The 17,554-nt window shown below is 40.6% G+C and overlaps 1 protein-coding gene across 2 annotated transcripts in view; it reads right to left on the reverse strand.

Moving 5' to 3' along the window:
* Positions 1-398: 398 nt before the first annotated feature.
* The window catches only part of MYOM2 (myomesin 2), a 104,985-nt gene continuing 87,829 nt past the window's right edge, over positions 399-17,554 (reverse strand). For both annotated transcript variants that reach the window (XM_048497607.1, XM_048497597.1), the window contains 8 exons: positions 14,500-14,587; positions 13,209-13,247; positions 11,921-12,026; positions 7,296-7,459; positions 6,946-6,982; positions 6,805-6,827; positions 3,568-3,623; positions 399-1,379 (listed from right to left, as the gene is read on the reverse strand). In XM_048497607.1, coding sequence (XP_048353564.1) covers positions 1,032-1,379; positions 3,568-3,623; positions 6,805-6,827; positions 6,946-6,982; positions 7,296-7,459; positions 11,921-12,026; positions 13,209-13,247; positions 14,500-14,587 — 861 coding nt within the window. In that variant the 3' untranslated portion in view covers positions 399-1,031. The remainder of the gene's footprint in view (positions 1,380-3,567; positions 3,624-6,804; positions 6,828-6,945; positions 6,983-7,295; positions 7,460-11,920; positions 12,027-13,208; positions 13,248-14,499; positions 14,588-17,554) is intronic.

Genomic DNA, 17,554 nt, shown 5'->3' on the forward strand with positions numbered 1-17,554 from the left:
GTGTTAATCCCATTGAAAATATGCACCTGTTATGGTAAAGCTTTACTGAACAGTGTTCAGAGTCAGCTGTTTTGGTTATGGAATCTTAATAGAGTTTTGACTTTGCCTTCCTGGGATAAGACCCAATTTGGAAGCATCGTTTTCCTAGGAAACTACAAAATAGCATAGGTGTCCCCTGATACCAGTTCCTAGCTGCCTATTGACCACGCCATAAAGTGTAAAATTAATGTAGTAAATGCCACAGACTGACTATGATGATCCATAATTTGTTTTCCTTATTGTAAGTCCATTGTGTGCATGCTACCAGCTGTGAAATTGTGCAATAAGCCATAATTAAACAGTGAAAGAGTGTACACAAAACTAGTTAAGTGTAATTTGGTGCAGAGAGAAACACAAGGTGACTTTTAAAGTTTTTATTGGCACAAAGCAGGGGGAGGGAAAAAAAACAAACAACAACTGTGAAACTTATGGTTTAAATGAGTCCACGGTGATTGTAAAATACTACCCAAGATCAGCTTGCACTACAAAACAGCAATGCCACAAAGGATAGCTCAGAAGGTCATTTTTTAAGCTCATCTTAATCATCTGAAGCCACAGCTCTCAACAAGTTTGCATCTTTGCAGCCCATCCAAACTCCATGGGGTTCTACAAAAAGCACTGAAGGTCACGGTTCATGTTAAGAAGAAAGGTTCAATTCCCTGGTTACATGTATAACTAAACCATCCTCCAATTTCAGTTGCAATAAGCCAAGTGGCGCCCCACAAAAACAATCATGGTTTGATTGTAAGCTAATGACAGATGTGTCTCAATGGTCTGTTGCTGTTCGCAAGGCACGTCACATTTCTTTTCAGAATGACACAATCACATATGTGGATGGGACTGTTTAACAAATGTGACTGTGGTGCACACTTCAAAAAACCTTGACTGTTCCTTGGACATTGTCAGTTATCTACTGCAGAAACACGATGGGGGTGAGGGACGGGATTCCTATAGCTTCTCTCTAGCTTTTCACTTGACAAACACACCCAAATCTACTTCCTACCACTTTTTGCAGGTTTAGAAACTGCAGATTCTTGAGATGGGTCTGCTGGTATTAGCCTTGCTTTACCTGTTGCAGAAGGTTTAATGTCAGGCATCTCTTCACCATGTTTGTACACACTTACAGTAACATCCACCATTTCACCACCATACTTGTTCTTGACATTTATGCTGTACTTTCCTGAGTCCTCTGAAGATACCCCCTTGATTACCAAACTAGCATACTTTCCTTGCTCCAGTGTAACTATGTAATGGTCATTAAGTTCAAGAGGCTTCTCATTCTTAAACCAGACCACTTCAGGGTCAGGACTACCAAAGACGGTGCATGTCAGGTTCAGGGTCTAAAAGGGGGAAAGGACACAGGAGAAAATGAAGGGTCAATCACATGTGCCATTTATTGAACCAAAATCTTCGCTACCAAAACAATGAATAAAGAAAGCATTTCAAAGAGGAATGCCTGGTGTGAGTTGATGAAAAAGAAATGATACCTGGAATAGGTTTGTTATGGCGAGGTAATATTGCACATGTGCAAGAATTATCCTGACTGCAACACAGAGGCATAAACCATATTCCTTAAATATACTTGTTTTTGATACAAGTATTCCTCCATCTTTCCAGCCAGTTCAATTCAATAATAGCCCAAGGGCAGCACAGTGTGAAGATGTCACTTGGAATGTCATTGCAGACTTGCCTGAAGCAGGCTCCCAACCAAACCATTAGCGTGACATGATGTTCAGACAATGACACATTTAAAAATGTCTTTGAAGTTTTCCCCATGCATAGCACTTGGGAATACTGAGCAAGCCGTTTCAGACACAGACTCTCTCAAGGGACCTTAATTAATTTAAGTCACACTGAGGTTATTGCGGAGCTATTTGTTGTTTGATTTGTTCCAACATAAGCAATTTGCAGTCCAATCTGCATCAAACAACACAAATCATGTTGCCACTAATTTTTGTGATGTTCTGTTCTTTTATGCAGCAAATGTCGTTTCGAAAGGCACAACAAGGTGTGTGAAAAAAACCCCTCTCCTTTCCACTGTGTTGCAAACTTTTTTCACACCTCTTCCCAGCAATTGATCCTTTGCTGCCATTTTTGTTCTCATTTAAAGGACACTGCACTTTTTTCAGGCCAGTTGTTGTGAACTGATGTGCACGCCAATCCTCATTAGAAATCCCTTCATTTTAAGCCCCAGTTACTGTGTGCATAGTTGGCTTTAAAGACAATTGTGAAATTTAAAACTCTTTCACTAAGGAGCAGCAGTGGCGTAGGCGGTTAAGAGCTCGTGTATCTAATCTGGAGGAACCGGGTTTGATTCCCAGCTCTGCTGCCTGAGCTGTGGAGGCTTATCTGGGGAATTCAGATGACCCTGTACACTCCAGCACATGCCAGCTGGGTGACCTTGGGCTAGTCACAGCTCTGAGCTCTCTCAGCCCCACCCACCTCACAGGGTGTTTGTTGTGAGGGGGGAAGGGCAAGGAGATTGTAAGCCCCTTTGAGTCTCCTACAGGAGAGAAAGGAGGGATATCAATCCAAACTCCTCCTCCTCCTCCTCCTCCTCCTCCTCCTCCTCCTCCTCCTCCTCTTCTAATGCACATTAAGGTTCCATTTAAAAGTTCATTTCTGTATACAAATATGCACTGGGGTTTTTTTTTAGCTCATTGCTATGTTCTAATCGACATTCACTGACAGATCTTGAGAAATACATTGGGGTGTACTGACGTGTATGAATTTTTGGGGGATGGGGGGTTGTTTAATTCAGAATGCCCCTCGATGCTTTCCATGTGTTCTCACCCCCAGCTGCTAAAATATGAGGCATTTTTCAAGATGAAAAAACATATTTGTGAAATTCAGCTCCTCAGTTAAGCTCAACGCCAGCCATATCAATTTAACATGAAAGAGCATGGTAGGCGTATCCCAGTTGGTATTCCGAAAAAAGATGGGGCCAAAGTTGCAGCAAGTTTTTTTGGAGGGGGGAGGTCTGAATTTTAACATACAATCACCATAGCAGTAGTGCTGTTACACAATGTGTGTGCTACTCCCACTGCACAACCAGAAGTGCATACAACAATTAATTTCTGAGTTCCTGTATCTATACACAACTTTGCCAGCAGAGTGGCCATTCCGTTGGGCAGAAATGTGTGTGCTCATTGATGTATTTTTGGATGAATCCAATCTTATGAATCCAATCATCTAGCAAAGGTTTACATGATCATAGCCTTTCTTCTACAAGCACCAGGGCTCAGAGGAGTACAGTGAGGAGAGAACCAACATTTGCAGGGCTTTGCTTGTTGCTAGCCTCTAGTAGAAAGGGAAGAGGCAGTAGTTCCATGTTACACCTGTCCTACTGCCAGAAAAATTTGAGCTACACTCCTTTTGCCCTACCCCCATGGAGGTTGGACATGTTCCCAGAAACAAATAGCACAGGATGAGGGGAGGAGCACATGTTGAACAGGCAATCTTGAGTGGACATTGATCAGCATTTAATTTTCACCCCTCCCCAAATAGCCAAGCACAATATAATCTTACCTTTCCTTCCATTATAGTCACAACATCAGGCAATCCACCAATTACTTTACCGCGATCTATGAAATTAAAAACAAGGAACACATCATACAGAAAGTGCCAAAGTACAAATAAGAGAATAAGTGTGTGGTATCCTATTCTATTTAAGGTGTCCTGATTCTACAACTGGTCGGTTTTAAATGCTAGGACAACAAAGGTCTTTGAGTCCGCAGTTCCTCCAGCACTGACTATTATTGGAAATGTCAAATGTGAGATCTCCATGCAACATTAGAAGGGAAATATATACAGATTGTCAAACAGCAAAGCCTATTCTGTATTGTTGCCATACTCAATTTAATTCATGCTTTCCCAGTGGTTTCCATGTATAATACTGATGGTTATTCAGTTCATGGGAAATTCTAAAAGTTAGAATTTCAGCATACTGGTATGCAACAGGGTGTATTATGAAGAAGAAAAACATCAATAGTCCCAGTTTCTTCCAACAAAAAGCAAACCTGTTCTAAGTGACAAGACCAAAGTATTCCACCTCTTCTGGCTCAAAATACCAAGATGTTTTAAGTTCCCACCCCACCACACAGGACCAAGATTCTTCACTGGCCTACTTGAATTAAACCTTTGCCCTGCTTTGCATTTCATCACATGTTGAACAGCCTAGAAACAGCAGAATTCTAAACAGAGCTACACCTTTTAATCCCACTTACTTTGATGGGTTTAGGAGCAATTTAGGATCTTTTTTGTAAATGATTAAGAGCTAATTGCAATGCAATTTTCTTATTTGTAATTTCAGTAATTATCATACTATTACACTCCACTTCAGCTGACTAAATGCCACTTTCCACTTCCAGGGCATACTACAATCCCTATTTCATGTGCTGGAAAAAATGGATAAAGTCAAAAATGCAGTCAGCATCTCTCCTTTTCCAATACATTTTCATAACTAAGGCAAGCACTCTAGGTGGCTGCCTATTTCCCCCCTGAGTTTGGCTGGTACTGCACACACAACAGCAGATAAACACTTCAGCTGACCATTTCAGGTGAAATTATTGCCAGAGGATATAGTAAATCCCCAGTCTCGCCAATGTCATCATAAAGCTTCAGAAATAATAATGCAATCGGATGGAATAAGATGTCCAGACATTTTTCTGGAAGCTACAAGTTTAGCCTGCAATTCTAAGTATGCATCATGGAAATAAAGTGTATGCATGCTTAGGGGATGAACTGCGAGACTTATTACTCATGCTGATGAATGGCACACTGTATTTGCCGTTAGCTGTTCTGCATCACTCATATTCATGGTTAGAGGAATGTCACTCATTCCATTCTATAATTGCTGCATCGTTTTATTATGCGAAGTGGTCCATTCATGTCCTTCTGATGCTGTCCTGCAATTGCTATGAATAGTTTGTATGGATGTGCCTATACATATTATCGGTGCATTCAGGGTGATTCTCTAACGATAACACAGACTCAGGCCTGAATCCTACAGTAAATTTCCACAGAGAGCAGAATATTTTCCAATTCTCCCTTCTCCTGAAGACCCCCTAACTCCCTCCATGCTGTTCTAGGTGGTTCCCTTTCTCTCGGGAGCAGCATTTTGGGATATTCTGCTGTGGGTGAGGGAGGCCAAAAAAAGTCACACTCCATAGATGGAGTATTTTCAATCCACAGAAACCTCTGGTAAATCTAAACACCCCCCCCCCCTGTGTGCGTGCGTGCGTGCATGCGTGCGTTCGGTGCCATCAAGTTGTAGCTGCCTCCTGGTTACCCCAGCAAGGGCCTTTCAAGGCAAGTGAGAAGCAAAACTGGTTTGCCACTGCCTTCTTCTGCGGACTCTTCCTTGATGGGCTCCCTTCCAAGTACTGACCCTGTTTAGTTTCCAAGATGTGACTAGACCAGGCTATACCATCCCACCCTTCCTCCCCTCCATGTGTACTATCTCAAAAATATTTTTGTTTCAGCTACTACAAACTACCTCAACAAACCAGTTTCTGTTGAAAAAAACAACCCATTCCAGATACCACCTCCTTTGACCTACGTGGTAGGGAGGAGGGAAGGACAGGATTTGTTGGTTGCTGGTGGAAAGGAGGAGGCCCCAAGCCCAACATAACCTGTGATTACACACAGCATCAGGGGGCGGAGCATTATTTATGGTTATTTAAGGGTCTGGCATCTACCTCCATCCCTCCTTTTGATGTGCCTGCAAAAATGTGCACACAGTTCCATTCTATGACATAAATATCTTGGAATGTAATAGCAGGTTTCAAAGAGAATTCCTATAAAGAAACAATTTGGAAGCATGTTTGCTCATATGTTTTCCCATCCATGCTACCATGCAAACCTAATTTGTCATTGTTCATGTCTGCTCACCCCTATATATATTTATTTGTAAAGGTTTTTCTTTATCTGCTCCTAATCTACAACTTGTGATAGCCTTTGAGTTGAACATTTGATGTTGGGTATCCATTCTTTTGCTTTGTTTTTTTTTCCATTACCACATATTATTTCACTTCCACGGGGGGAAAAACCTAAGCAATCAGGTCTTTCACCTAAGACTGAACTGCTGAATGAACTCTTCGTTGCAGTTTCAGACAGACAGCAAAAACAGACGGTTAATCAAATCTCTCGTGGGCCACCAGATGTGGCCAGGTAGTGCACCATGTTCAGATTGGTGCTTTTTATGTTGTGCAAGCTTGGCCTGAGCCACTCATTCTGAAATTTCATCGCACTTGTTATCAAACCAGGTCTGAAGAAGGGATGCTCAAAACCTGCCAATGCGGTTGTGCCAGCAATGATCAGGCAGCCAATTAATCAATGATTTGGTTGGCTGTTGCCACCTGTTTGTTTCTCTCCACAGAAACAAGCTACTTGCAGGCATCAGAAACCAAGTTCCAGCTGATGATGGATCAGATGTGCATTGGCTTCTGACCAGCAGGCAGCTATAGACTCGTTCAGTAGCTGTTTGATGCCATTTGAACATCAACCTGATCTGTTCACTGTCTGATTGCTAGTGCTGAACAAGGTAGGCTGAACTTCTGAGCAGGTTCACTGAGAAATTTGCTGAATCTCTAGCTTGAAGGAAAGCATAATCTATATGCCTTATTATTTCATCTTCAGTGAATAGTTTTATACATTCATATTACGGCTGTTACCACCATCCCCTCCAGTCTTTTCATTACATTACTAGCTCTTGGTCTTACATGATAATAATTAACTTACTTCCTCTATAAATAATTTACTTACTCTTCTCAGCAAAAGCAGCTGCCCTAAAGGCAAGAAGAAAATAAAAGAAGCAAAAAATTAATATTACAATACATTATAATATCATTAATAGTCAACAATGGGTAGCTGGAATTAGTATAAATGTAAAGTTAGAGAGCTTACTTGAGTCTTTGGAATTCTGCATAGGCATCATCGTATGCTGCAATGAAAATTTTCAGTGTATTATAAAGTTTGTTTTGGATTCAGTATAAGACATTGTCACAGAACTTGTTTCTTTCTTTTTTTAAACCAATAACATGGTACAGAAACATCAAATGAAATAAGAACTGGGATCAAAGTCAGTGCTGATAAGAGCAGACAGTGCATGAATGAAGGTAGTACCTTGAAAACTGTTGGGATAAAAAAATTATCTAAAAAATAAATAATGTAGTTTTCCCACTACAAAATGGGTTCAATATGAGCTATTTTCTTTACAGTAGAGAAAATGCTCTACTATTGCTGAAGATTCCTACCTTGTCCAGATAGATCAATGGTTCGCTTATGGGCATCCTTTCCATCAAATAGCTCAAAAGTATATTTTCCTTTATCCTTTTCTGTGGGCTCACATATCTGCATCCAGGCAACTTCTTCACTTCCTCCAATCCTCATTTTTTCACTTGAAGAAATCTTAGATTCCCTATAAAAAATGAAGAAAGGGCTTTTTATGTGTCTAGAGTGCCAGCAAAACATGCTGGCAAGCAGTGGTGGGATCCAAAAATTTTAATAACAGGTTCCGATGGTGGTGGGATTCAAACAGTGGCGTCGCTGCACACACGCACCTCCAGTCCCTATTGGGCAGGGAGGTTGCCTTAGTAACCCCTTCTCGGCACTCAGAAAAAATTAGTAACCACTTCTAGAGAAGTGGTGAGAACTGGTTGGATCCCACCTCTGCTGGCAAGGCTCCATGATTTATGCCACATAGCAATCCAGTTCTGAAACTGGAGAAACTCAGCAGCAGACCTTGATATGGCATTGGGTGGGAGAAGAAGGTGTTCCTGTTCAAAAGCAAAAAAAAAAAATCTACTAGTTTCACTGCCTTGGCCCAAATCTCTGGACATGAAATTATAATTAAATTTAAAAATATTGAATTCAGTTTCATAGAGAAAATGACAATATGATTCATTTAATACATAAGCTCTTAAGCATAGCCTGTTAAGCACAGGGAAACTCAGAGTCACCAGTTGGTGGGCCATTTGCATTCTCTGGGCACCTTCTAGCCACAGTTTTACAGTTTTGATTGCATTCACAGGCATAACAAACTCTAGGGGATATCTATACACGATCAAAACTTATCCCTCAAGTGTTTTTTTTCTGATTTGCTGCAATATGTCTGATATCCACAGAAATTCTGCAGCCTCCAGAACCCACAGGTTCAAAGCAATGTCTGTATGCATGTGAGCATTGCATATTTATTTTGTAGCATGTCTCTACCACCTCTGTAAAGTAGTATCTGCAAAGTGGCTTGCAAAATATTGATGAAATCAGAAAAAGTACACAAAGAAAACATCAAGAGCAAACAAAAAAAAATAGTAAAGTAATTCTCAGAAAATTGCAACAAGGAAAAAAGGTTTAAATGCAGCACAGCAATAACAAGTGATCAACAAAATTCAAAATAGCACCCTCTTGAAATATTAAAATAAATATCTTAAAAGGGAGCATGCAAATAGCTACAGAAACTCTTAGGATGGCAGGATTATGTGGTGTGGAACTTTTCATCTTCAAACGTTTCAGGATGCCCAACCAATAATCTTGTTAATTCAGCACAATTGCCAATTATGTACTATACTCTTTTCCATCAAAAGATGACAGTAGAGCCGAATATTAATAATCTGCCATTTCCTAGACCTTCTTTGTTCTAAAATGCTCCACTTGGGTCCTAGTCAGTGGTGGGATGCAGCAGGTTCGCACCACTTTGGCAGAACCAGTTGTTAAAATGGTGCTTGTAAACAACCAGTTGTTAAATTATTTGAATCCCACCACTGTCCTAGTGCCTTAAGGACAGAACTAGGTAGACACTAGGACCCAAGCGGAGCATTCTAGAACAAAGAAGGTCCAGGAAATTATGGATCAATATACAGTTCTGTTGCCATCTTTCAGTGGAAAATGGTGTAGCTACTTACACTATTCCTAAAAACCTCAGTTGGAGCCTAACAAGCCCTAAAAACCAGGTCTAATTGTTGTTTTCCTGTAGGTTTTTCCAGTTTTATTCTCCAAGTTTCTTTATTTGTGGGGGAACTAATAATTGAACTAATAATTCAATAAGGCTAATAATTGAAGGATGGACTATGGAAAGTGAAGAATTGCAGCATTGACTTTAGATTGATTAATTATTTAGATTAATTATTTAGATTAATTAATTAATTAGATTGATTAATATTCTGACTTTTAAAAAAGAAACCATGAAGGTACCTGAAGACTGTGAACCATCAAGATAAACTTTACAACCCAAAAATAATTCTGAGGGTATGTTAATGTCTTCTAGAAGTGTTTCTTTTGGAACTATCTGTGTTTGTTTTTCTCTTTAGAACATTTGACTCTCTCCTATTTCATTTTGAATTTATTTTACACTTATTTTTGCTCCATTCATATTTCAATTTAATAATATACATGAAATCTAAAGGGCTTTTTTTTTCCTCAAGGAAGAACATCTGTCACCCAGGGAGTGTTCTATTACTTCTGCTATTTATCATTTATAGTGCTTTTGAGATGTGCATGGCATTCTCAGAGTACAAGAAAAGACATATGCAAAGACAAGACAAGCAGAACTGACAGCGAAGGGATGGGAAGCAAGGGAGATAAAAGGGTCTGCCATCTGAAAGCAAGCAAAAGTAATTACATCTTATATGATCAGGTTAGTTGAAATTTTGGGACCAGAAGCACAGAGAGTGTAAAGACACAGGGAAAAGATCTCTGCCAAGGAATAGGGCTTTTGAGACGGATCTGAAGAATGAGAGCAAAACCTACCTTAGAAAGGGCTATCCAGGCACATGTGGCTCCACGGAAAGAGGCACATATGATTATGACTGAAGCAAACAGTTTAGATAAAGGCATATATTTCCTCCAGTTTTTGAGGACTACCAGTGTAATCCTAACCAAGAAGGTGTCAACTTTCTAAGCTTCTTCCACGTCTCTTGACTTCATTGGACTGAGAAGGGTGTAACTCGGCTTCATAATGCACTGTACCACTAGCCAGACCAGCACTGACATAGCCAGTGCTGAAATGTCACCAATATCACCAATAACATTACCCTGGCAGTGCTTTAAACTGACTGTCACATGACTGACCTTGTAGTTATCAAGGAGCTCAGCAGCAGCCAGCGTGACTGAGAGAAGAGTATAAGCTAACTCAATTGCACTGGCAATGAGTGTTGTTCTCAGGGTACCAGCTGCTTCCACTGCTATCATCCAAGCACCAGCAGGACTCTCTAGCTATAAGATTCCCATCTCCTGCCTCATCTATTGAGGACTTACCATGGCCAACCGACATGTTCAAAGCCTTGGACGAGGCTTTCATTCATCACATAAGTGCCATGACACTTAAAAGAAGCAAAACAAATGAGATATTTGTTTGGCCTCCTATTTTATTTCTAGTATGAATACACTGTTCCTTCGGTTCCCAAAATACTTTTGAAATTCAAATTGAAATTGTTGCTTTTTCAGCTTCAAGAACAGGCAACTTGGCCAGGTATGCGGCAACTTGTATGTGTTGCATATGTTTAGGCTGTGGCTCATTCCGCACACGCAAAATAATGCACTTTCAAGCTGCTTTCACAACTGTTTTTGCCATTCCGCACAGCATCAAAGAGCCCTGAAAGCAGCTTGAAAGTGCATTATTCTGCGTGTGCGGAATGAGCCTATGATTCAGATGTCAGCATGATCAAATAAGTTTTTTTTAACATTTCCACTCTTCCAATCCACTCTCATCCTCTAGCAGCGCAATCCAGTTGGGAGGATATCACTAATAATCACAAACACTGGGAGAAAACGGGAGTCAGAAATACAAATTGGTCAGGAACCCTGTCAGAAGTTTATAAACCTATTTTACATCCAATGGCAAGTTCATGATGGAGTGGAGTCCCCGGATTCCATTTTGAAATCCACTCTAACAGGATTTGTGATCATCACTGACTGATTTCTGGATATCTTTCTCCGCTATCTGGACTCCATGACCTTTACATTTTTAATCCTTTCAAAGCCTTGCCCTTCAGGCTGTAAGACTGCTTTTCTTTTTAAGACTTTGGGACTGTAGTGATAACTGCCATTGCACTGGGAAGCTATAGGATGAAGAAAAGTGGGTGAAGAATCAGCTTGTTAGTAACAGTACACTGAGAATCTTATTTATACTAAAGAGATGCAATTAAACTGGAATGGGGAAGTGCCCAGCACTGATTTATCTGTTTTTGTTTCTTTGGAATTTCTGCTCAGAAATGGATAACCACAGTTACTAGAATATCGATAACCTCACTTCAAATTCTCCATGAAGTTTCATTTAACTCTGTAATGCAGACTAAATTTCTCTTTGATCAGCTCAAAAGTATTCCAAATGGGGTAATTTGGCCTAATGATGACAAAATCCTGATATGAAAAAGAATGAAACATTATTCGTTTTTCCCCCCCTCCCCTTACGATGCTAGCTTCAGCTCACTAGACCGAGCAGACCTCTAAAATGGAAACTCGGTTAGATTCCCTGCAGTGCAATGAGTGGATGATTGCATGCTGGCTTTAGGATTTGTTTTATGCTCCCTGCTATGCAAAGTGCTGGGATGATTCAGGGCTGGCTGGGGATTTGCATGCAATAGTGCCAGCTGTGCAGATGACAGTATGAAAAAACAGGGATTCGTTTCTTATGAAAAACGTTCCCTGAGAATTTCATTTTTTCAAGTGAGGAAAGAGAATCAGAAGTATAACTTTTTCTTCACAGCCCACTATCAATGTGGACATTTTTATTAGCAAGTTTTCACATACCAGGAAAAACTCAGAACAGGATTTAAAGTGCAATCCAAAGACGAGTTAAATCCATTTAAGACTGCTGACTTAAATGGATTTAGAAGAATGTAACTGCTTAACATTGCACTGTTAAAGCCAGTCTTTCACTTACTTGTGATACCAGCTCACTTTCATTTCCTCTGTGTAGTACTTCAGGAAACACTGAAGTCTGATTCCTTCTGGAGTACAGTGGATCTTCAGCTCAGAAGCATATTTACCTGCAAGCACGAAAGACCATTCATATCAATTGCTTAAACTAATGCAAGCCATCTAAAAATAAGCACCTAAAATGCTTTACAATATTGTGTTTGAAGAAAGCATTCAGTTCTTTTCAGGAATTACTAACATGTCAAATATATATTTTAAAACAAACATGGAAAATCTGGACAGCATTTACTTTACAATAGGTCCAAGTTGTGTCAGAAAATTCTAACATGTATCATAAGATCTAAAAGCTGACCAAGAGGTTCTCTATACAGTTTCACAGGTCATCTTCCTCTCTGCCACGTATTGGTTAAGAATACTGGGTTGGATCCAACCAGTCACTCCAGAGGTGAAAAAGAAAGTGAGGGTTCCCCTCCATCATCCAAAAGGCCATGTTTGGGATCACTGGGCCTGGATGGACAAAAGCCATGGGGAATGTGGCTATAATAAGAAAGAGAACTGGCCAAGACCGAGGGAAAAAAAGCTGGCTTGATCCAGTGCATTAGCTATGTTGTGGAGGAAAAGGTCAAATGCTTTTTTCCTTTGGACCCACTAAAATCTTAAACATTAATTAAACCTTGCCAAGTTTCCAGTGTTTTCTGTAATGTGTATATTTCTTTACAATGTGATCTGTCAAATCCAAGATGTTACTTTAATGCACTGAATACAGTCCAGAACTGAAGGTGATTTTATAACTGATTTAATCTTTTGAAGGCTCTCCTGAGTTGTACCAATGGCCAAGAGAACAAAGGCCTGCTCTCCCATGGTGACTTCTTATCATACACCTAACACGCTGCATTGTCTCAAGTCTCTTTCAATAAATGCCACAAACAAGACAGGGAGGAAAATAATTCCTTCCTTGTAATAATATCAATTAACAACTTATCAAGGACTTCTTCAGAAAGTTAACCACACGCCAGCACAAGGATATGCCTCATCAGAGTCCTTGAGAGTTCCTGGTTTTAATGACAAGTAACTCCCTCAGGGTGAAATCTCATGCCATTGCAAAGTTTGGAACACGACAATTAAGTTAACTTTCCTGCACTTCCAGAAAGCAATTCAGAAGCTGAAATCAGGAGTTCAAAAGACAATAACAAGAGGATAGCTGAAGAGCCCTTTAAGTAGCACACATGAATTTGATTTTAGTCTATAGAAATGTTAATTTTGTAGCTAAAGTAGAAAATGCATTTACTCACCACTGACTCGACTCAACCCAAGGATCATGTCATCATACACTGAGGAGAGACAGTACAAAATATCAATATAAGATAAGTAATTCTGCATTATTCACATGGCATAATATTAAGTGGGGGAAAAACAATGAAGAGGTGCTGGTTATTTCAGAAGGGCTTACATTAATTATCATGGTCATGCCTGCATATCTGCCTCTTACACCTAGAAACAGTCACTTGGATCCTACACTTATCTTTCCACTAGTGTGTCTCATCATTAATTGTAGGGGAAGTCCTTGGCTGTGGACACTTTCAAGTGGACAAGAGTAACTTCTTTTAAGAAGCCCCGGGTGTCTAGAGTGAGAGGAAGATGCTTGGCATGGAAGACTATCTCTGCAACTGACAAAGAGGTAAGCCAATGGAAAGCAGAAGTAGGATCCAAGCCATTGATTTCATTAACAACTGTGGGAAAATCCAAAGTAGGACATTTCAGAATTGGATCAGGTTGAGGAACTGGATATGCTTTATTCCATCAATTATTTTGAATTTAACACTTGAAGATGTATTTAAAGTAGAGGCAATGGCACTAATTTCAGCAGGTAGCAGTGGAGAGAAGCAGAAAGGTGAGGGTATAGTTACTGGGAGTGGAAAGAGACATATCTGGGGTTGTTACAAGCAGAACAACAACACCCATAGCTGAATCAATGACTCACACTGATTTCAGCAAGTTCACATTGTTATTGGAAAGTGGGGTCTTTGGGGCATTGCTCGTTCCTTAGATCTGCATTTACAAAGATAACTGATCACAACCAATCCGGACCACTTCTGGATCTTCAGGACTGATCAGAATAATGACAAACAGAACAGAAACAACTTAGATCTAGGTTGACACCTACCGACATGTGTTTCTGTATCGCTAAATATTAGACTATAAACTAGTGACACTAAAGCTCTGTTCATATCCACTTATTTCTCACATCATGGGAACAGCTGGTAATGTATATGGCAGATCCTGAGAGAAAGTGCTCATCAGTAGTAAAGAGGAACCAGTTTTCCTGCCATGTTTCTCAAAACTCCCAAGCAGGTGTTTTTAGAAGAAATCTCCATTCCCAGGACTGAGAGGGCTTCTGTTTCTCCCTCCCCCTCTGGCAGGTCTGTAATAACCCTTGTAGACTTATCTACCAGGGGGAACTCTTTATAAGCAGCAGAAGAACTTATGACTTGCACCAGATACTTCTCGCCTTCTTCAACAGCAGATGTGCATGGGCAGCCCAGCTAAGTTGAGCTTTGTTAAAAAGGATCTGAAGTCCTTTACCTTTCCCGGATACATCCAGAGTGGAGACATCTTGACCTCTTTCATCTGTCAGTGTTGCCTTATAGATACCCTGCTCCTTTTTGGACATCTAGAAATCAAACATGAAACAGTTTCAGTACAGTTTAAAACTAGGCTCCTCTCTGGGGCAACAGCTAGGGACCAGATTACGCCGGTCCTATACCAACTGCATTGGCTGCCAATCGAGTACCGGGTCATGTTTAAAGTTTTCGTATTGACCTTCAAAGCCATTCGCGGCCTTGGCCCTGCTTAGCTGAGGGACCGTTTCTCCCTATATCGCCCTTCTAGGCCCCTCCGCTCATCGGAGGCGGACCTACTGGTGATCCCTGGCCCCAAGGCAATCCGACTGGCCTCTATAAGGGCCAGGGCCTTTACGGCTCTGGCCCCTACCTGGTGGAACAGGCTTCCAGGTGAGATCAGGGCCCTGCGGGACTTACAAAGTTTCCGCAGGGCCTGTAAAATGGACCTGTTCCGCCAGGCGTTTGGCCAGCCGGGATGATGTCAACTGCGCCATAAGGACATCTGGCCTCCCATGGGTATATAAAGGGGGGAGGGAGGGGTTGAAGCCATCTGTAGTCTTGGTTTCATGTATTATTTTATGTAATTTATATATTATGATGTTTTAAATTGTTTTATCATTGATGGACACCGCCCTGAGCCTTTGGGGAGGGCGGTACATAAATATAATTAATTAATTAATTAAATTAATTAATTAATTAATTAATTAATTAATTAATTAATTAATTAATTAATTAATTAATTAATTAATTAATTAATTGATAGCAAGCCATTTAAATATGATACAGTTCCTATAGCATAAAGAGTTTATTTTGAATGTTGCCTGAACAATAGAGACATTAGAGGAAACCGAGGAGAAAGCATGGTAAATGAAGTAACTTTATTGCATTCATACTGTTCGCTACAAGTAATAGACTATCAAGATATTAAAGCTTTTCTATTCTGAAAATTTGTGTAAATTAAAACAACTTTATGAATAAAGCACTATTCATAATGAATAAAGCACTATTCATTTTGACAGGGAAGTGATCAGCATTGGTAAGATGATCAAAAGTGCCTTTTTGGCTTTTATGTGCGTTATATTGAATTTAGTATCATTAACCATGTTTCAAGAGATATCTGTTATAGAAAGAATTAAGTAACGCTGATTTCCTAAGAAAACTTACTACTGTTATTGAATCCTGTGAGAATCCTTGAGACTAAATAGCATTGAAGCCAGTGAGATTTGCTTCTAAATAAAGCGCAGAATGCACCCAATCACTCAACAAGTATAGCCCACTGATTGAGCAGAAAGTTGAACATGTGCTTAAATTTCCCTCTGAAGTCCATAGGATTGAATAAGCCTAACTTTGGTGAGGCATTATTGAGCTGAGTGCCTGCAAACTCTCTTTATGAAGTGAAGTGACAGTATCTTCCTGTCTTTTTTAAAAAAGTTGTGCTTTAAAATAAACAGCTGCTGGTTAAAAGATCAAATTTTTAGGTGTAATCGACAGTACAATCCTGCATAAGGTACAGCCTACTAAAGTCACATCCCTGATCTCAGGGGTTGAGTGAGGGGAAACTGTGCCCGGGGCATGCATGCACCCTGCACCCCTGCCATGTCCCCATCCACCCCGGAACACCCTCAGCCACGCCCCTGCACCGGCACTTTCCTGGGATGTTGCACCCATCCCATTGGTGCTACGTCACTGCCTGACCTGAATGCCTCAGGCTAGCTCAAGCTCATCAGGGCCTGAACGCTAAGCAGGGACAGCTCTTGGCAGAACACAAATAAAATCCAAGGTTTTTCTGCAGAGACAATGGCTAACCACCTCTGAATGTCGCTTTGTGGCACATTATACCACTTAACCCATATACTTCAATGTGCTTAGAATGGTGTAGCTTTTCTTTGAATTGCACTGTAAAAATATGGAAGAATCCTGGTAGAAGTACAGGGTGGATTTGTAGTACAGCTGCTGGTTAGCGCAGTCCTGATCTGGGAGGTAGCCAGGGATGGGGCTGCTGCTGCCATGCCATCTCCAGAGAGCTTTCTGGCAGTGCAGTTAGGCACCTGCCTCTTCCACCAAAAGCCTGACTGTGACCTTGAAGGCCTGTTATCCATGGAGGCCAACGTTGCACACCAGCCAAAGTGGCCTTTTTCCATCTTTGCCAAGCTAACCAGTTGGCCCCATATCTATCCCGCTCAGACCTTGCAATATAGATCCATGCAATGGTCACCTCCAGGCTAGACTCCTGCAACTCACTCTACACTCGCCTGCCATTGAGCCTGCTCCAGAAATTGCAACTGATCCAGAATGCAATGGCAAGTGTACTCATCAGGACTCCAGTGAAGGAACACACGAGACCTATACTCCACCAGCTGTACTGGTTACCAGTTGAGTTCTGGATCATTTTCAAGTTTTGGGGTATTAACCTTTAACACCTTGAGTGGTTTGGGACCATTGTATCTTCAGAACTGCATCTCCCCCTACTACCCACAAAGAACACTTTGTTCTTCTGGTGACAACCTCTTAGTGGTCCCTGACCACAAAGACATCTGACTAGCCTCAACTAGCCTCTTGATTAATGGAACTCATTTCCAGCAGAGATCAGAGCCCCGCATTATCTCAGCCAATTCCACAGGGCCTGCAAAACTGAAATGTTCTGGCAGGCATATGTCTGAGGTGGCCAAAGAACAATAGAAGCTATGGAACATTATGGTGACCCTCTCCTATATTCCCTTCTTCCTAAATTCTGACAGAATATAATGGGACAGGGTAGACACACTTACTATGGGCTACTGAGAATCCTGTGAGATTTTAGTCATCATCTATAATATTGTTTTATGTTCAGAGTTGTAATGATTTAGCTATTTATCATGTACACTGTTTTATGACTGTTATTGAAATATATGTTAGCTGTCCTGAACCAACCTTGGCCAGGGAAGGGAGGATATCAAACTAATAAATATATAATAAATTAATAACATGTCTTGTGTTTGCATAACTGGACAAACAGCTGTTATTTGGACAATTTTTGG

Source organism: Sphaerodactylus townsendi, linkage group LG01 (genome assembly GCF_021028975.2).
Source record: "Sphaerodactylus townsendi isolate TG3544 linkage group LG01, MPM_Stown_v2.3, whole genome shotgun sequence".
Taxonomy (NCBI): domain Eukaryota; kingdom Metazoa; phylum Chordata; class Lepidosauria; order Squamata; family Sphaerodactylidae; genus Sphaerodactylus; species Sphaerodactylus townsendi.